The 19750-nt window shown below is 46.5% G+C and overlaps 3 protein-coding genes, 1 non-coding gene and 1 pseudogene across 8 annotated transcripts in view; 3 read left to right on the top strand and 2 right to left on the bottom strand.

Annotated features, from left to right (window-relative positions):
* The window catches only part of COX17 (cytochrome c oxidase copper chaperone COX17), a 65644-nt gene extending 62893 nt beyond the window's left edge, over positions 1-2751 (top strand). Inside the window, exon 3 of the mRNA XM_066241567.1 lies at positions 2645-2751. The gene's annotated coding sequence lies outside the window, so the exon portion shown is untranslated. The remainder of the gene's footprint in view (positions 1-2644) is intronic.
* Positions 1-2751, top strand: part of POPDC2 (popeye domain containing 2) — a 46319-nt gene extending 43568 nt beyond the window's left edge. Inside the window, exon 4 of the mRNA XM_066241563.1 lies at positions 2645-2751. The gene's annotated coding sequence lies outside the window, so the exon portion shown is untranslated. The remainder of the gene's footprint in view (positions 1-2644) is intronic.
* The window catches only part of PLA1A (phospholipase A1 member A), a 59592-nt gene that overhangs the window by 21247 nt on the left and 18595 nt on the right, over positions 1-19750 (bottom strand). For 2 of the 5 annotated variants that reach the window (XM_066241559.1, XM_066241560.1), the window contains exons 8-9: positions 18941-19030; positions 15047-15159 (exon numbers count right to left, since the gene is read on the bottom strand). In XM_066241559.1, coding sequence (XP_066097656.1) covers positions 15047-15159; positions 18941-19030 — 203 coding nt within the window. Of the gene's footprint in view, positions 1-2963; positions 3099-3293; positions 4505-5084; positions 5250-10671; positions 10974-15046; positions 15160-18940; positions 19031-19750 lie in introns of those variants that run through there. The other 3 variants (XM_066241557.1, XM_066241558.1, XM_066241561.1) reach the window with 3 other exon arrangements.
* On the bottom strand, positions 6679-9445 carry LOC136312120 (melanoma inhibitory activity protein 2-like; annotated as a pseudogene).
* On the top strand, positions 13303-13378 carry TRNAA-CGC (transfer RNA alanine (anticodon CGC)). Its single transcript has one exon. It is a non-coding gene; the product is annotated as a tRNA-Ala (tRNA).

Below are 19750 nucleotides of genomic sequence, written 5' to 3'. Positions count from 1 at the left end.
TAGAGATCAAAAGTTTTGATGTTGATTCCTAGCAAAATCCAGGAACAAATTATTAAAAATATGGCTTGTACAATATATTTAGGAAATAAAGCAATTACTAGGAGCCTGCCTGGGTTCCTGGAAGTGAAGTCATTCAATGTTAATCTTACTCTCTTCTCTCTCTCTTTCTCTTTCTCAAATCAGAGGATCACCATAGATATAAAGTATTGAAACTTTCCTCATAATATGTAAGTATTCAAAATAAACATGAGTTAGAAATATATGTGAAGTTTCATCCCAGAGTATTTTAATCTTAAGGATGTTTCTAAAGGTAGGGTTCTATGCTTGACCTTCTGTATTCATTTTCTTATCTATAGATATAGAAAAGAAGTCTATAAACATGTCACATATAAATACACATTTTTTATATTTCTATATAATAAAATAATATAAAATGATGTAAAGCTCTAAGGGAGAGCTAAATATTCTTGATAAAATCAGGACATGGAAAATCCCTGACAGGTTGGAGAGAGTATAACAATAATGTAATAAAATTGGGTTACATGAAAAGTTAAATCAGCTTCAAACAGAAATAAACTCCACAAGAAAGAAGGAGAGCTGGATTAAAAGGAATACAGATTTTTTTCAAGTTGAAGAGTTGTGGTTAACCCTAAAGCAACTCTTGGGCTGAATCAGTGGAGGATTTCATAAAGAACAAGTGAAAGTGCACTCCGTGGGGCAAAGGCTGCACCTGGAACACTAAGCCCAGTCCTGGGACCGTGGGGCATTCAAAGTAGAGTGACCAGAGAGAGGAAGTGTCTGGAAGTGATGCTTGTATGGCCACTTGAAAGCGGGGGCTGAGTCTCGTTTATCATTATCTTTCATTCTCTATTGGCAGAGTCTTGCACGCAGTAGTGGATCTGACTTATTGACTTGAATTACTTCTGTAATCATCTCTGTTCATAAAAAGAGATCAGCAAAGGTTGTGAGTGACATGGATGTGGAAGAAACACCCAAACTGCCTCTGCTCTGCCATCAAGCAGAGTTCCTTGTTAGCTTTCCCTTCTTCTTAACCCCACACACTTTCTGCCTACTTAGCCAGGTTTCCCAGAGTGTGGGCCATGTACCCCACACTGGGCAAGGTGGTTAAAGGAAGCACATAGATCTAGCATTAAATAACATTAAATCTCATGATGAGATTGCTATTCATGTTTTAATTTCTTTCAACCCACTAATTGCATCTAGAAGAAAGTCCTTGGTATTGATACACGTGACATCTCTCTCATCTTTGCTAGTCTTCCTTTTTTAATAAGGGCAAAATAGGCCTAATGTGTAGAGTTTTCAGCAAGCCACACTATCTCATTGGAAATTCAAACATTGTGGTGTTCACATTGTAGTTATTTTTAGGATTAATTTACGATAAGGGAAACTGGTTTAACATTTAAGGTAATGATCTAATGTTTCTGATGGGAAGCAAAATAAACTGTGAGAAAGTCTAAAAACACTTTTGAGTAAGAATGTATTAGCAAAGACATACAGCAAAACTGGAGGTACAAGGATGGAAAAACAGCAGGCCAGCTCAGGGCATCAGCACCACAAAACATAACCTTGATCACAGCAGCATAACGTTATTTACACACATTCAAAAAACCTTTTCCTTTATGTATTGATTTTTAGAGTGAGCGCACGAGAGAAACATCAGCTGGTTGTTCCACTCGTGCATGCCATTATTGTTTGATTCTTGTATGTGCCCTGACTGGGGGTCACACCTGCAACCTCGGCATGTCTAACCAACTGAGCTACCTGGCCAGGGCGCATTTACACACATTTGGAAGCAACCAGCAGCAGGGGAAAACTAAGGAAGAACTATGTGTTAAGCAGTGTCGCACAGGATGGCAGCTATGTTACAATAACTCGGAGCTGAGCAAACAGGAAATGCAGCCTAACATAACTCAACCCAAAGAGCTCTCTAGGGAGGTTCTTGCCGGGAACCTGGGTACGCAAGAGAATAAAGAAAAGAGGGGGTTATGGTTTTGACACAAAGTGAACTATAAGCCTGAATATTAGGGAACGTGCAGGTTCTTCAGACATGTTATTCTCCTGCTGACTGTGGTAGACAGTGCAAAAAATAAAGCATGTAAGTATTTGTGAAAAATAAGAGAAACGGAACCCCTTTAAAAAATGGAGCTGGAGTTGTCATCCCAAGGAACTAACTTGAATGTCTTATTCCTCAAACCTTTGGAATGTTAAAACTGGACAAAATAACATTTGGATTGGGCCTAAGGCAACATTCCATCCCAAACAACTGTTTGGAAACATAACAAGAAAGCAGATATTATGACTAAAGGACATTCTTTCTTTCTTTATTTTTTTAGAAAAAAATTTTTTGAAGATTTTATTTATTAATTTTAGAGAAGAGAGACAGAGAGAGGCAGAAAGAGACAGAGGGGGGCAGGGAGGGGGACAAGAAGCATCAACTCCCATATGTGCCTTGTCTGGCAAACCCAGGATTTTGAACTGGCAACCTCAGTGTTCCAGGTCGACGCTTCATCCACTGCGCCAGGCAGGACATCCTTTCGTATTAGCATCACTGTGTTAGTTTATTTGCATTTACAGAAATTCCTTCTTCCTGTTGATGTAATTTTTCCCCTTTCCTTTCTCACAGATACCCTTGCCTTCATCTCCTAATAAGAACATGATTGGAAATTCACCCGGAATCAGTGCTTCCTGAATAGTTTTTTTGGATCTCAAATAAATGCTTGTTGCCTCTCACTTTGGCTTTTATTTTTAGGCTAATACTATTCACATTGCATCAGCTGTCCCTTTGGTTGCATTTCCACAGCCTGGCCAAAACCCAAAGCTATCTTTCCTGGTCACCTGAGTGACTTGGCCCAAATGGAGCAATTGTAGGGTCTTGCTCATATCTATCGCCTTGCCTTTATTCTAGAGAGTAAATCAGCAAATCAGCAGTTTCCTTTCAAAGCTCATTTCTGTAGGTTTTTATTTAAAAAGTTTTGAACAGATAATTGCACACCGTGTTCATAGCAGCATTATTCACAATAGCTAAGAGGCAGAAGCAACCCAAATGTCCACTGAACTAAATAATGATATAGCCTGACCTGTGGTGGCGCAGTGGATAAAATGTCGACCTGGAAATGCTGAGGTCGCCGGTTCGAAACCCTGGGCTTGCCTGGTCAAGGCACATATGGGAGTTGATGCTTCCAGCTCCTCCCCCCTTCTCTCTCTCTCTCTCTCTCTGTCCTCTCTAAAAAGGAATAAATAAAAAATTAAAAAAAAAATAATGATATATGCACACAATGGAATATTAGTCACCCTTTAAAATGAAGGAAATTCTGACACATGCTACAACCTGTGTAAACATTGAAAAGACTATGCTAAGTGCTATAAACCAGTCACAGGGACTAATACACTAGGACTGTACGAGGTGCCTAGAATCGTAGGATGCATAGAGACAGAAAGTAGACTATTGGTTGCCAGGGGCTTGGCAGAGGGCAAGTGGGGACTTATTATTTAATGGGATGATGACCCATCTGGAGATCCATCTGGAGGTGGGTCATGGGATGGTTGCACAACAATGTGAATATACTTAAAACCACTGGATTGTTCACTTAAAAAAGAGTACGTGATATTTTAAAGAATTAATTTAAAGGAAACCATTAAGCTTAGAAGAATCTGGGGAGAACCTGGCTGGGGAAAGTGGTGATGGTGTGGGCATACCTCCCTGTTTGTTCCCCACCCCACCCACTCATTCTCCACCTTTCTCTGCCCTGCTTTCCCTCCTGAGCCACAGCACTGTGCCTCCTGCCTTCCAGCTTCCTGTTGTAAGCACTCAATGGGGAGCACTGGCAGGAGAATGAGGGAGGAAAGAAGAGTGAGGTTGGAGACTCTTTCCCTGGTTCCCTCCTCACAGTATTGCTGCCCAGTGACTGTGTCCCTTGACTGAAGGTCCCAGAGCCCACAGTGGCTTCGGTTCTGGTGCTCCTTCCCTCTCCTGTTCCAAGCACTTCTTTCCAATTGTTATTTTAATACAGAGAATTCATTATCTACTGTTTCCCCCCATGCCACAGACTATAAGTCACATTTTTTCCTATGTAACAGAATTCCATTCCAATACAATAATAAATTATTAAGATATTCCGTAGAGTTTTATTTTTGATTTTGAATTCTGGATACAGATGTCCAAGGATGTGGAGTAATTGTTTTTAAGTGGAGTAGTAAAGCTGAACTGATAGCTATGTAAGGATCTTCAACTTGGCAATGGACATAAAGCCCTGTAAAATTAGCTATCTTTCCCTTCTAAGGTGCGAATTATGGGGAAAATAACCAGGAGTTTTGCCTTCTTTCTTAGTATTAATGGTTTAGGATAAATTGAATCCCCCATCTGGAGATTCAGGAAGATGTGTCCTGCTCAGGCTTATACTATACACACGTAATTTTCAGGTCACGACAAACAGTCACATCTGCTCGTAAGGTCACTGGCTCAGGTAAGCAGACTGTCTTTTTACTGCAAGAGAAGAGCAACAGAAGGGTATGTGCTGAGGGCAGTTTCCTTTAGGTCAGGAAGGAGTGCTAGGGGCTCTTGTGTTTTCATGATGTTAGGCGAAGGAAGTCTACAGTCATCTACTACAGGAGCCTACTGTCCTCCAAAGGTCCAGGATGGTAGGACTAACAATATAAAGGCCTGGTCTCTAGCAAGGTAAGGAGGATAGAAAGTCTCAATCCACAACCATGAATGTGTCCAGTGGACACTAAGGAGGAGGAAAAATTCAATTGGAAAATCTTTGTTCCAGTGAAATTTCATATAGAAAACAAATAAAATGTATCTCAATAGGTAGACAGACTGGTAAAATGGGTTTCTTATATTGAAGCGAGAATGAGGACTTAGAGTTCACCATCTTTGGCTTTCTAACATTCCCAGCCTAGGTGGTCCAGCAAGAGTATTAGGAAAACCCTGGGTTGTTGTCATCTCTGCATCAGAGAAGCTAATCATTCATGAGGAGATCGAACCTTGACAACATCACATCCAACTAAGGTCAGAATTGGTCCTTATGGGTGTGTCTGGGTGAGGTGAGTACTGGGCTTACTTGTCATTGACAGGCAAAGGAGCAGTGCAGAACTTCCCAACAATGGTGTTCCGGTCTTTCCCCCAAATCCGGTGGGAAGCCTGAAGCTTGAGATTCACTTGGTGTATCTCACACTGAGGGTTGGGGTGAGCTAGGACTCCTCTCCCCTGCAGTTGCTGTTTAGGTCTGCAAGGGAAAGGAAGAGTAAGTTATGTAGCATTTTTGGCCTTTGCTTCTCCTTGGCCCCTGCGGGGCTCTGCTGGTAGCACCAGTTAGCATTCATACAAAAGAGCTAGCTCCTTGAAGGTAGTGACCATGGTCCTTTGTTTCACCCCAACCAACCCCTCTGCCCACATACCCACAGCTTTGAACATGACTCAGAAAATATAGTATGTCTGTAAAGTCATGGTGCACTTTTGACGGTCACAGGAAAGCAACAAAAGATGATAGAAATGTGAAATCTGCACTAAATAAAAGGAAAACCCTCCCAGTTGCTGTAGGATGATGTGGCAGCATGTGCGCATGCGCAGATGATGACGTAACACCTTGTATACAGCGGAGCAGCCCACAGCCATGCCAGTTGAGATGTGGACGGTACGGAGGAAAGTTCAGTGTGTTCCGTGGCTTTCTAAATTTTAATCCATGACCAAAGTGCAACGTGAATATTGGCGCATTTATAAGGAAGCTCCACCACATAGGAATAATATTACTCGGTGGGATAAGCAGTTGAAGGAAAACGGCAGTTTGGTGGAGAAACCCTGTTCTGGTAGGCCATCAGTCAGTGATGAGTCTGTAGAGGCTATACGGGATAGCTACCTAAGGAGCCCTAAAAACTCTGTGCGTGAGCCCACATTGAACTGCACTGAATAGATATGAAACTGAGAGTGTTTTCCTTTTATTTGGTGCAGATTTCACATTTCTATTTTCTTTTGTTGCTTTCCTGTGACCGGTCAAAAGTTCACCATGACTTCATGGACACAACTGTATTTGTTGATTTTTTAAAAGTAAAAAAGTGGACACTGCAGCAAAATAGTAGTTCCTGGACTTTCACATCTGGAAAAATGTCCCTCATTCTTAGATTTCTAGTTGGAAAAGATACTCACTTTTAGAAGCACTAACCTTAAGTAGAGTTCTCTTTTAGGGCATTTAGATAAAAAGATTTTGTATGAGTCATCTCTATTTTTTTTAATGAAAAAATCTAGCTGATTTTATTTATTTATTTATTTTATTTACAGAGACAGAGTCAGAGAGAGGGATAGATAGGGACAGACAGGAACAGAGAGATGAGAAGCATCAATCATCAGTTTTTCATTGCGACACCTTAGTTGTTCATTGATTGCTTTCTCATATGTGCCTTGACCGTGGGCCTTCAGCAGACCAAGTGACCCTTTGCTCGAGCCAGCGACCTTCGGTCCATGCTGGTGAGCTTTTTGCTCAAATCAGATGAGCCCGCACTCAAACTGGCAACCTCGGGGTCTCGAACCTGGGTCTTTCCGCATCCTGGTCCGACGCTCTATCCACTGTGCCTCCGCCTGGTCAGGCTGATTTTATTATTAATGGCAAACAAGTCTTTAAATCAATTATAATTTATTTAATTAAGCATGAAGTTATTTTCACATTTGTCTACAACAAATACATTCTTGCCATAAAGACACAGCCTTTGGAGTTAAAACATCCCCAACTACAAGATTACATATAGGAAACTCCCATTATTGTTTATGTGATAGTAGACTCATTAATCAAATTAAAATAATTTCATAAGCTTCATATTTAAATCATCTTTTTTTTACAAAATACCACTCTGAGAATGTAATCCCATTAAACTCCATTTGAGCGTAAGTATAATCACTTAAGTAACAGCTGTTACAGAAATTAAAAATAAGAGAAATCAAAATTAATTTTGAAGAGAGACCAAAAATATTGTCAAATTTCTTGAGGTTCTGGATATTCATTCAGTAGTAGGCTCATTTGAAGGCAGAATCAACCCTGATGGGAACTCACTGCTACTTTCAGGATGAGGGGGTCAGGGGAAAATCTGGCTGTTGGGGGAAGATAATAAGGGAAAGCTCTCGGTGAATAAACATTTCTCTTTACAAATGGAGGAGGTGGTGTACCGTGAAAGTTCCCTGGAAGAAAATAATCACAGGGAGCTCCCCACAAGCTTCCAGGAGGTGGAGGAAAAAGGAGGACCTCTTCTCACAGGCCCCTTGCATCCATTGAAAACAATGGGCCTCTGATTGGAGGAACGAAGCCAGGGCCAGCTGCTCCACTTCTGGTGGGGAGAGATTTATCAGGCCCATTCATATAACCAGGAACTTCTTTGCTACCACTTCTACTGGACTCCATTTCTGAAGATGTTGGCCCATCTGCTTTACTCAGCAACGGCATATTAAAACTTCTGAGTGCTGCCAGTCCAGATAGTCTACCACTGTTTGAATAAAATCTGTCTTGCCTTTGTGGAAGAAGAGCTGTATCGGGATAAGGTTGGCCTGACGGCAAAATCATCCTCCTCCTCTTATCCTGTTCCCAAGGAGGTGAAAGGGACTCAGTGTCAGAAGGCTCCCTGGGAGGATCAGTTAACTCATTACAACTTGATTTAGTAATCTGATTATCCAGAGGATTCCCTGGGTCTCTTGAGCCTCTTCCTCCTCCCCCAGGAAGCAAAGGTGAGTATCTGAGTGGGCCCTCTAACAAAACTGGAGGGGAGAAATAAGCTTTCTTTTCAGATGAAGGTAGACCCAGTATTAAGGGATTGTATGGGGAATGCTGTCTGCTAAATGTTGTATTTGGAATATTAAGTGCATTAGGATCTTTTTCTAAAAGTTTAAATTTAAACTCTATTTCAGTTAATTTTTGCCTGAGGTAAGAATTTTCTTTTTTTAAATCATTGATGTTTCTTTCAGCAGTCTGAGCTGCCAACCAATTATCATGTGCTTTCTTCTCATGGAAAATAATCTGCCCTTGATAAGAATGAATGGTTCTCTCCAATTCTACTTCAAGATCTTTGGCTCGCTTTCGATAGGTTTCTAGCTCTTCAGCTGTGTGGCTGATCTTTCCATCTGCTTTAGAAAGTGTCTTCTCTTTCTCTAAGTGGTTATTTTCTTCTACTGTCAACTTCCTGTTAAGCATCATCTTATTTTCTTGATACAGTTCAGTTGTTACTTTCAGTTTGTGCTGAAGTTTCTGATTCTCACTTTCAAGGTGTTCATTTTCCCACTGCAAAGATGCTTGCTCAGTCTGAAGATTTTTAATACACTCTGTAAGCTCTTCCCTTGTTTTATCCACTTCAGTTAATTTAGTGTATATTTGGTTTCTTTCTCCTTCTAGGGTTTTTAAAGAAGCCTTTAACTTAGCTGCATGAATCAGCTTCTTTTGATTATCTAAGAGTGTACCATTTTCAGAATCACTCTTCATTTCCAATTCCAAGTTATCCTGTGTTAAGTCTTCTCCAAGCACAGCAGCCCAATCTTGCATCTTTAACAAGTGTTCGGTCAGAGATTTGATCTGACTTTCTTCATCACACAGAATTTGTTTTGCACATATATTTGAATCTTCAAATGTTATTTTCTGTTTATTAAGTTCACTTGCTTGTTCTTTCCATTCTTCAGCTTCTTGTGATAGCTGTTTCTGGCTTTCCTGAAGTTGGGAATTTTCACTCAAAGCATCTTTTCCAGCTACCATAAGTAGGTCTTCATTCATTTGAAATATTTTGAAGGTTGTTTTGGCTTCAGCTATTTGTGATTTGAGTGATTTTGATTCATCTTCTAAAGACTGTATCCTTTTAGAAATATCCACCATGGAGTGTTCTTGTTCCGACTGCTCTTTCTTTAACCTTTTTCCTAGAAAGAGGATTTCATCCTCTAACTCAGATTTGGAACTGTTCGACTTTCCACAGATTGCCTCCAGACGCTGCGCTTCTGTTGTCTCCTCAGAGCAGGAATCCTTGGATGGCTCTAAGCCTTCTTGCTCTTTTTGTAGGAGGCTAAAATTTTCAAGTAGTTTACATTTTTCTTCGACTAGTTTAGAAAGTTCTACAGCAAGCCTTTTTTCTTTCCACATCAAGGTGGCTTCTAATCAATCGAAACCTTATCCCCAAAAGAAAAATACAGCAAGAAAACCCAACAATAGTGGCACAGATCAGCAACTGTCCCTGGAAAACCCTAGGAATTAAGATCCTTTCTCATATCTTCAGGGAATGCTGCCGCAACTTGCGTAAGTTTCCAGGACCAGCCTGGAGGGGCCTGGGCTCCATCACGGCGCCAGCGCTGCTGCGGACACAGCAGCCTCAGCCAGGGCGCGGCTGAGCCACAACCGACGGCGCGACCGGCCCAAACGCTGCGGCGCTGCGAGCGGGGGCTCGAGGGAAGCGCACGCGTCCCCGCGGCTCGCTGGGGCGCCTCGGCCCCTGTGTTAGGCTTTGCGCCCAGGTGACCCGGAAGCCCACGCTGGTCCCGCGAGAGCCAGCGACTTGCCCTCTCCCGGATTTGGTTCCGGGGTTGGGAGGCGGAGACGCGGGGACGCGGGAAATTTCCCGTCCTCCCTTGCGGGAGGGTCGTGGGCTTCCTGGGGGCGCACCCTGCCGGCGAAGCCGCTCGCCCTGGGCGCCCGGAGCTCGGGGCTGAGAACGTCGGCCTCAGGCTCTGCACCGGGTTTGGGCCGCTCAGCCCAGAGGGCGAGGGCTTTGGACCAGGACTCGCACCCCCAACCCATACGGTGGCCGGTGGCCGGGGTGGCAGTGAGGCTTCCCCTGCAGGTGCCCGGGCGCAGAGAGGCGGGTTGAACACGGTGCCCTCCACCCATCACCCACCCGGCCGGCCCGGCCCGGCCCAGGGAGCGGCGTCCACCCTGCCCCAGTCCGCAGCGAGGGCCTCTGTGCACTCCCACCCGAACCCTGACGGCGTCCTGCCCGGGACCCTGCCTGTCCAGAGTACCCGCTGCCACCTCATTCCGGTTACAAGTGAGAGCGCTACTCTATTTTAGATTGACTATGAGTGTGTGGATGGAAACAAACAGCAAACAAGGTCCTGAAGCCAGACAGAGCTGCGGTGGAATCCAGGTTTTGTCTCTTCCCGGCTGTTACAGCCCTAGGTGTGCCCTCGCCCCTCTGATTCCCCTCTGGTTTGCAAGATTCAGGCACCACTTTGGACTCCTGTCCTGAGACAAGGATGGAGGGAAGAGTCTGAACTGATCAAACCCAAAGAGGAACCCTAGACAAAAGCAAGACTCAGTGTGGAGAAAAGAGGCCTGTCAGGCTGGACAAGCATGGTACAGACCAGGACCACCTCACAGAGCCTTGAGGGCACCCCAGATTTGCCTCCTGTGCCCTGGTCGGGGTTGCCTTTCCCGCCCTTTCTGGGCTCATAGGCCACAGGGACTGCCCTATGGTCTGGGCATGACTCAACCAGCATGATTTCATTTTCCTTTCTGGTCTCTGCAGTGATGAAATGTCTTCTTTATATGTATTTTTTAACCCAGTGTTAGTCATTTAGTTTGATTTTTCCTTTTGAGGAAGATCCTTTGTATAAAAGCTGTTCCTTTTATTGTACATGTCAGAAGTGTTTTGAAATATTTCCGAATAAGAAGTGTTCATTATAAGAGCTTGCTTGGAGGGAGGAGCTCACACACTAGGAATACGCAGGATGCTGTGAGCAGCCTGGGGGCTTGGCCCGGGTAGGTTTCTAAGTAGAGGGAAATTTGGGGGTTTCACAAGAAAGGAGGGGAAAGACTGCCCACAAACTCACTACACTCCCCCTTTTTTCAATTTCTGTTCCACAAGGAAAAAAACAACAAGAAGAAATGGAAGGTAATCATGTTCTGAGATCCTTCTTCAAAAGAGTAATACCAATCTTGGAAAAGGGAAGGCTCTGTGGATGCCCATTCCAATCATTCGGGGAGCCTTTAAAAGTATCGCTGTTGGAATACAATTAATAATATTGTAATATCTATTTGCAGTGTCAGATAGGTACTAGATTTATTATGGTGAGCACTTTGTAAGTTTTAGAAATGTCAAATCACTGGGTTTCACACCTGAAACTAATATGATATTTGTATGGACAACAACTGTAATTGAAAAATAAGAAGTTTGTTTTGTTTTTTTGAAAAAGTGTAGCTGCCCTGGCAGGCTGGCTCAGCTCAGAGCATTGGCCCGGCATGTGAAAGTCCAGGGTTCAATTCCCGGTCAGGGCACACAAGAGAAGCAACCATCTGCTTCTCCAACCCTCCACCTTCTCTCTCTCCCACTCTTTTCCCTTCCCATAGTCATGGTTCAAATGGTTTGAGCAAGTTGGCCCCGAGCCCTAAGGATGGCTCCAAGGCCTCGTGTCAGGCACTGAAATAGCTTGGTTACCAAGCAACAGAGCAGCAGCTCCAGGTGGGCAGAGCATCCCCCAGTAGGAGGCTTGCTGGGTGGATCCTGGTTGGGAGGGGGCATGTGGGAACCTGTCTGTCTGCCTTCCCACCTCTCAATTAAAAAAGAAAGAAAGAATAGTGTAGCTGTTGAATCAAAGCCCAGAGATTTTGCCTCAACAAAATCTTAGGGCTTAATGGCAGTAATTTTCAAAGCTCTCCAGGTGATTCTAATGTGCAGACAGGGTTGTGTGTCCTTGTCATGATTCCTGCCAGTGGTGGCTCAATTACCAATGAGCTAGAGAGGTGATGAAAACAGCCTTCTAGGGCCCTGGCCAGTTGGCTCAGCAGTAGAGCGTCGGCCTGGCGTGCGGGGGACCTGGGTTCGATTCCCGGCCAGGGCACATAGGAGAAGCGCCCATTTGCTTCTCCACGCTCCCCCTCCTTCCTCTCTGTCTCTCTCTTCCCCTCCCGCAGCCAAGGCTCCATTGGAGCAAAGATGGCCCGGGCGCTGGGGATGGCCCCTTGGCCTCTGCCCCAGGCGCTAGAGTGGCTCTGGTCGCGGCAGAGGGACGCCCCGGAGGGGCAGAGCGTCGCCCCTGGTGGGCGTGCCGGGTGGATCCCGGTCTGGCGCATGCGGGAGTCTGTCTGACTGTCTCTCCCCGTTTCCAGCTTCAGAAAAATACACAAAAAAACCCAAACAACAACAACAATAAAAACAGCCTTCTAGAAGAAACACACCCTTGGAGTAATCTGAAGAAAAGTATTTAGCTACAATCTGCAGAGCTCTGGTAAGCACCTGAAGATCGGGTTGGGGTCCCGACTGCCTGCCATGTTCACTGTGTGGCCTTGGTGAACAGGAACCCTGGCTGGTGACAGGGCGTTTGGGAGCCGAGAAGTAATCTCCTTCCAGCAGAAACTTGTCTTCCTTGATAGCACAGTTCATGTGCAGCCCTGAAGCCTGAGAAATGTTCCCAAACCGAAATCTGATCCGGTCACACCCTGTTTAAAACTCCCAGTGGCCCTCCAGGATAAAACCCCAAATCTCTAACCTTTCCTTCAATATCCTGCTTGATGTAGCCCTGACTTGCCCCTCCAGCCTCCTCTCCGTGGGCCTCGCCCTCTTGCTGTCCCCTCTCAGTGTCACCTTCTCACTAAACCCTGACCAGGGCAACTCCTTAGAATCCTTAAATCTCCACTCAAATATCATTTCTTCACACTTGGCCAGGTGCTGTTGTGATAAGATGCCAAGGAATTGCAAAAATTGTTAACATTAGTATTTATATTTTAAAAGGAAGAGTTAGGCCCCCTTACCCCTCCTCTCTGAAAAGAAAAAAAAAAACCCAGAGAAAGAGATTAAAGGGGCAAAAGTTAGTTAGTAACTGATCATAGTTCTCTGGAAGGATAACACTTATCTGGAAACTCCCTCTTCCCCTTCCTTAAGATCCTTTAGAAGACAATGTATACATACCTTACTTAAAAATTCCTACACTGATTCTAACTCTTCCTCCCCTCCTGGAGTCCTGAGAGTGATGTATATACCTCTAGACAAAGGGATCACGAGCCCACTCCCCTTGCTTGAAAAACCTGCATTCTGTAACATTTTATATGCTTTCTAATAATCATCCCTCTTGGAATCCTTTATATGTATAAAAACTTGTAAACTAAACAAGTGGGGACTAGCTTATTAGATTTCCTAATAAACTATCCCCAACACTTTTAGCAAAGGTAATTTCATTTAGCTTCTCTCCTTATCCTAAGCTAACTGTTTTTCTGTGGCAATGGGGATGGGAGGTACACACTAGAAGATTTGGGAATGTCTTTGCCCGGTATGTAAAACAATTATCACTACTGTGTTATCTTGTGGTCTTGATGTGTAAGAATGCTTTTTCCGGCCCTGGCCGGTTGGCTCAGTGGTAGAGCATCGGCCTCGCGTGCAGGAGTCCCGGGTTCAATTCCCGGCCAGGGCACACAGGAGAGGCATCCATCTGCTTCTCCACCCCTCCCCCTCTCCTTCCTCTCTGTCTCTCTCTTCCCCTCCCGCAGCCAAGGCTCCATTGGAGCAGAGATGGCCCGGGTGCTGAGGATGGCTCCATGGCCTCTGCTTCAGGCGCTAGAATGGCTCTGGTCGCAACAGAGCAATGCCCCAGATGGGCAGAGCACCGCCCCCTGGTGGGCATGCCGGGTGGATCCTGGTCGGGCGCATGTGGGAGTCTGTCTGACTGCCTCCTCGTTTCCAACTTCAGAAAAATACAAAAAAAAAAATGCTTTTTCCTTTTAATAGATCCTATAGATAGATGTTGTAAGCTTGTTAGTAATTGACTATTGTACCATGCTCCCTCCTTACCCACTCCAACCAGTACGTGATTTTGTATAAGAGTATAAAAGAAGGTCTAGAACGGTAAGAGGGTCTACATGATTTGGGATTGTGCCCCATGTAGCTAGCTGGTTAATTAATAAACTCCTCAAAAGTTCATTTGGACTTGGTGTCTCTATGTAACCCGTGGATTAAGGTACAGTACTTTATAACACTGTCTTACATGTTCTCATAAGGCCTGCCACCGTTGACAACTGTACACTTCCGTGTGTGCACCTTGGTCATTTTCCTGCGTGTGTTCCGTCTGTTCTCCTGCAAACCGTATTTCTCAGGCTCTGCTGCCCACAGGTTCCAGGGAGAAGTGGGCTCTGTTCTGTGCTCTACCAGCACTGCCTGGAGTTGTGTGCCTCCCCACACCTCCCTGGGGTGGGAGTGGCTGCCCTCTGGCTGACTTCCGCATTGCCTCCCCATCCTCTCGGGTTTTCAGCTCTCCCAACACGTTTGTCATGAGTCCCCTGTCTTACATTCCTTCTATTGGGCACCTGGCTGGGCCTGGTTTCCAGACTGACCCCTGCCTGAGATGCTGATTTATCTGACTGGTCTCTGTCCTACCGGTTTGTGAGTAACCAGCCCATTGCTTTCTGAAGAAGCAGGCACTGCGAGTTCCTTTCCCCTGCCTGGCTTGTGCTGTCCCAGTTGAAGTCCTCTGCCCCGTCTTGAGCCTGGTCCCAACCAGCTGCTAGGCCCTAGTGTGGCAACACGGGAAGGAGGTGCTCAGCCCTAGTTCCAGGGTCTGGCGCCACAGCGTCGAGGCTGCTGGCCCTCTCCTTGCCTTTATGTGCCAGCTGACACTCTGCCTGCAATTCTGTTCCGCCAGCTCACACCATACTGCTCCCTCACCCCAAAGGTGGTGCTACCCAGGCTCTGGCCAGCCCTTCCTGCTTGCAGCCATCCCTGAGGCCCCCTCCTGGGTTCCTGAGCACTGTTTCCTGTCAGGGAAATAATTCTATGTTTTCACCACCTGTTGGGACACCTCATCACTGTCGCCTGCCTGTCTCATCTACTCTTGTCTGAATACACTATGCTTGGACCCAACACTGACCGTGAACCTGGGACAGACGCCCCATATGTGTCTGTGGGTACGTCTGTGGTAGATTCTGCCCTCACCTCCAGCCCTAGTCCTGTCGGCTCGGCTCATTCATCAGTGATGACACAGTGCCTCTGTGTGTGTGTGTGTGTGTGTGTGTGCATGTGTGTGCGCGTGTGTGTGTAAAATAAAACTATGTCCTAAGGAGAGAGGCCGGCCCTGAGGGACACTTACTTACATGGTGATCTTGACTGAGAAGGTGTCATTGCTGCTAAAGAAGGTGACCACAATGTTGTTGTCCCTGTTTCTTGGCTCCAACAAGTAAAACTCCACAAGGCTGTGATGCACTAGGAAACCAAAGCAGAGCAGACAACTGAGCCAGCGGCTGGGGGTGCGGTGCCCAAACAGCCCCAGAGAGAGAGCAGCAGTGTGGTGAGGAGTCTCTGCTCTGCCACTTAGTACCTGTGTGACCTGGAGCAGATTACCTGTCATTGCAGATCCTCAGCTTCTTCAAGTGTAAATGGGGGAAAATAAAAACGGATATGGCCCTGGCCAGTTGGCTCAGCGGTAGAGCGTTGGCCTGGCATGTGGGGGACCCGGGTTCGATTCCCGGCAAGGGCACATAGGAGAAGCGCCCATTTGCTTCTCCACTCCCCCCCTCCTTCCTCTCTATCTCTCTCTTCCTCTCCCGCAGCGAAGGCTCCATTGGAGCAAAGATGGCCCGGGCGCTGGGAATGGCTCCTTGGCCTCTGCCCCAGGCGCTAGAGTGGCTCTGGTAGCGGCAGAGCGACCCCCCTCCACGGGCAGAGCATCGCCCCCTGGTGGGCAGAGCGTAGCTCCTGGTGGGTGTGCCGGCTGGGTCCCGGTTGGGCGCATGCGGGAGTCTGTCTGACTGTTTCTCCCCATTTCCAGCTTCAGAAAAATACAAAAATAAAAATAAAAATAAAAATGGATACCTCACAGGTCTGAATGAGAATTAAATGAGTTACCACATATAAAGTCCTTAGTGCCTTTGCCTCTAAGAAGCATTTAATACATGTTTGTTTTTATTACTTGTTATGTTAGAATGTCCCACTCCTCCCTGTTTGGTGACAATATCTCAGTAGTGTGACTTTGGAAAGAACCAAAAAGGATCTCTATTTTACTAAATAATTAAATCACAAAATAGAGTAATGCCGCTCCCCCGCCCCACCATACACACAGTGTCAGGGACTCACTCGTGTGCAGATGGCTGTTTCTCTCCCTGTGGCAGAGGGGTGCCTCTGTGGCACCTCCACCCTCCCAGGCAGCGTGGCGCTCCCAGAGCTGGTGGCATCGACATGGACTGGGGGAGCAGCCTGACTCTCAGCGACACCCTGGAGCCTGCTGGCCCTCCGGCAAGAAGGTTTAAGGAGTACAGCTTTTCTAAAACCCCATCTTTTCCTTACTAAGGGGTAGACCTAGCTGGTGGCACTTCGCAGTAACTTTGGTCTTGGAGCATCTTCACAGACTCCTTGGTGACTGAGATGTAGCTGGGGAAGTAATCCTTCCCCTTTCCCCTACCTGTGGTCCCTCTGGGCTCATGGGGTTAGTCACAGAACTCAGGACAGATGCTAAGACGCCAAGAACTCACTCACCAGAAGAAAGGAGAGCCATACATGTCTCTCCCCAGTGTCATACCCCTTCCATCCCTCTTTCTCATTTGTTTACTAGGGGATGTAGATTGTCATGGTGACAGACAAGGCTGAACTGAAGGGGATCATTGTAATTTTTTTTAAAGGCTAACTTACATGAGCTTTAGGAATTTAATTCTCTGGGCTGAGTTTGATATATTACATCACTTCTTCTTTGCCAGAAGGGATCACTGATTAAGAAAGTTTCCTAAGGTTCTGCTTCTCCTTTCTCTATATTCTGTGGAAGCCCCAGGAAGACCAGGTCTGCAAATGTTGGGTCAGTGGGAACTGGTGGTGCAACCCAGTTTGCACAGGAGCATGACATGGGAAGCAGCACACAGAGCCCTGCACAGTTGGTCAAGAGACCAGAATCCAAGGCCCCCCTCTGCTGCTTACCTGCTGTGTGGCCTTGTCTAAGTCACTGAACCTCTCTGTGCCTCAGTTCTTTCATCTGTAAACAATAACCCTGGCATCATCTCATAGACCATGGTAAGAATTAAACGAGGTGATAGAGAAAAGGTGCATGTGTGAAATATTTGGAGACAATTCTCTGCCCTGCTGGGGCATGCTTGGCAGGGGTACAGGGTGACCCCGTCCTGGTAAGCACTGCGGAGGCTCAGCCCGGCGCCATGGCCTGGCAGTGGGTGAGAACAGGGAACTGCCAGCTGCCAACACCACCTGAACCACCAGGAAGTGCTGGACCCGTGGCAAGGACGCTGGGGCGGAAGGTCCCAGCTGGAAAGCTCAGAAGCCTCAAAGCATAGGCAAACAGGAGTTCACGCTGGCTGCTTTGCACAGACAGGACCATGCTCTGGGGGCGTGGGGAGGGTGTCTCACAACAAATATAAAACAAAAATCTATGGCTACACGAATCTGCCTCAGCAGGGACCTTAAAATGCCTGTAGCCACCAAGTGCTCGCCAGGCGCCCTGTACTTCTAGCTGCGCAGAGGGAGGAGCCAAGCCGGTCCAGGGGGCCCCAAGCTGGCAGGAGGGAGCCGGAACTAGACTGGATGTCAGCTTCCCACAGCGCTGCCTCCACGCCTGGACAAAGCATCCGCCTTTGGGCTGACCTCCAAGCGGTGGGGCACAGCCGAGTAACCAGGAAATACGACTGTCAAGAGCAGGTCTCAGAAGTTGAGCGAAGCGGCAGTGTGCGGGCAGGGGTGGCATGAGAAGAGTTATAGATTTTGGAGTCAGAAGGCCTGGAGTTGAATCCAGGCTTTTTCGCCTAGCTGGGTAACCTTGAAAATGTCTTGGAGCTTCCCTTCTTTACGCACACCTACCTCTCAGAGTTGGTTTATCGAGGGAGCTGATCTATGTGAAAAGCCCACAGTGTTCCTAAGAGGTTGCCATGGAGTTGGAATCACCTGCCTCTAGTTTCTCAAGGGCTCTGATTGATAAAGGGAAGGGAATTGCGAACTATTGGGTTCCAGCCACTGTGCTCGTGACTTCTTGTATACTATTTTACTTTGTCCGCACAATTGGTTCTTTGAAATAGGTACTATTATTGTTCCCATTTTCTACATAAGGATATAGAAGTTCAGAAAGGTTAAATCACTTGCCCCTGATCACACAGCTGGTGAGTAGAGAAGCTGAGATTTACATCCTGGTCTACGTGAACATGGCGACTGAGCTTCGAGCTCCCTACCACACGGCACCAGGCCTTCTACTACCAGGAAAGTAAGCCACAAAGATCCCCCTACCAGCCAGACACAAGTTGATCAGAAAAGCAGTTAGAATTAGCATAGCCATATAATTTATCCTAACTAGCATACTCAGTTCTGTTTACACGGAAACCAGACAGGATCCCAGGATAACAAGCATAAACCAGGAAATAGAGTCAGCCCAGTTAAGATGAAAATAGCATAGGGCAAGATGATGGTTCAGCCGTAATGTAGGTCATAGATTCTAAGACACACTTTCCTCTCACATTTAACTTCTTTATAAATCACGGGCACCTCAGCTGCAGGGAAATGCAGTGGTTAGAAGCCACAGTGAACAGACAGTGGGGATATGTGAAGGGAAGGGAGGCAGAGAGTGAGGGTCTGTATTCCCCGGGGACCCCGACCTGGGAGGGCTGCCAGGGTGGGAGACATAGGATGGCACCAAAGAGGATGTGAACAAGTATTCAGGAAGGAGAAACCCAGAGGCACACCCAGATGTCATTCCAGAGAGAGCCCACCCTGGAGGGCAGATTCTGTGAGGCTGAGGAAGAACTAGGATCAGTATATAGACTGGACGACCCTCTCAAGTCTTCATTCTTAATTGAGCAATGGGTTGGACTAGCTCTGAAAGTTCTGGTTCTATTTGAGACCAGTGGTGGCTGTGCCCCAACTCTCCCAGGATATCTTCATCCCAGTCCCCCACCTCCCACCATTGCTCCCATGGTGGGCTGCTCATAGCCCAAGCCGGAATCCTGAACCCTGCTGGACTGCACACTGGCCTGGCTCAGCTATGCCTTTTCCCCCAACTCACCACAGTACGGAGCCCGGGAACTGGTCAGGAGGTAGACTCTCACTTCCTTGGGAAGTGGCTCTATCTTGACGCCACCTTGTTCCACCAGCCCTGGAAGTCAAGAAGCAAAGACAGCAGAACCCTGAGATGGCCATTTCAGGGTCCATGGCTCCCAGTCACATATTGATTAAATTCATGCACCCATTCATTCTACACTGCACTGTGTCCCCCTATGGTGAGTCTCAGCATACACCAACTCAGTCCAGCCAGGAATAAACACACAAGTGAACAGAAAGTCCATTCTTCAGATCACCTGGCCCATTCTCAGGAGGTATTTCTAAGCAATCTGAAATTATGTCTCCAACTTGCAAAACAATCTGCATGACAGTTATTTGATGGCACTTATCTCCTGTATAGTACAAGTATAGGATGGGTTTGATTTGATTAGTGGTTGACAAGTTGGGAAATGCATTCTGGTCAGAAAGTACAATTTGAGCAAAGGCACAAAAAATAAGGAAACATGAAATGCCCTTGGGAGTACAAGTAGTTAGTGAGTGTCCCTGGGTGTTCAGTGACAGTTACGATGGAGTGAGAGATTAGGCAGGGCTCTGTGTGAAGTGGTTGTGACAGCCAGTCTGTCACATCTGGGGGAATTCGTGACAATTATGCCCAATGAGTAGGAAGTAATGTGGATTTGCTTTATTGTGGGATGCTAGCCCTACTTGACCATTTTGTCAGACTGAAGCCCATTGCATTCAGGTAAGCAATGACAGGCGGCTCTAGCTGAGTGGCAGCCAGGGGTGCGAAGTGGGAGAGAGAGGGAGGGGAAGC

The sequence above is a fragment of the Saccopteryx bilineata genome, chromosome 8 (genome assembly GCF_036850765.1).
Source record: "Saccopteryx bilineata isolate mSacBil1 chromosome 8, mSacBil1_pri_phased_curated, whole genome shotgun sequence".
In the NCBI taxonomy this organism is placed as follows: Eukaryota; Metazoa; Chordata; class Mammalia; order Chiroptera; family Emballonuridae; genus Saccopteryx; species Saccopteryx bilineata.
Note: the sequence above shows the minus strand (reverse complement) of the source record. Positions and strands in the feature narration are given on the sequence as shown.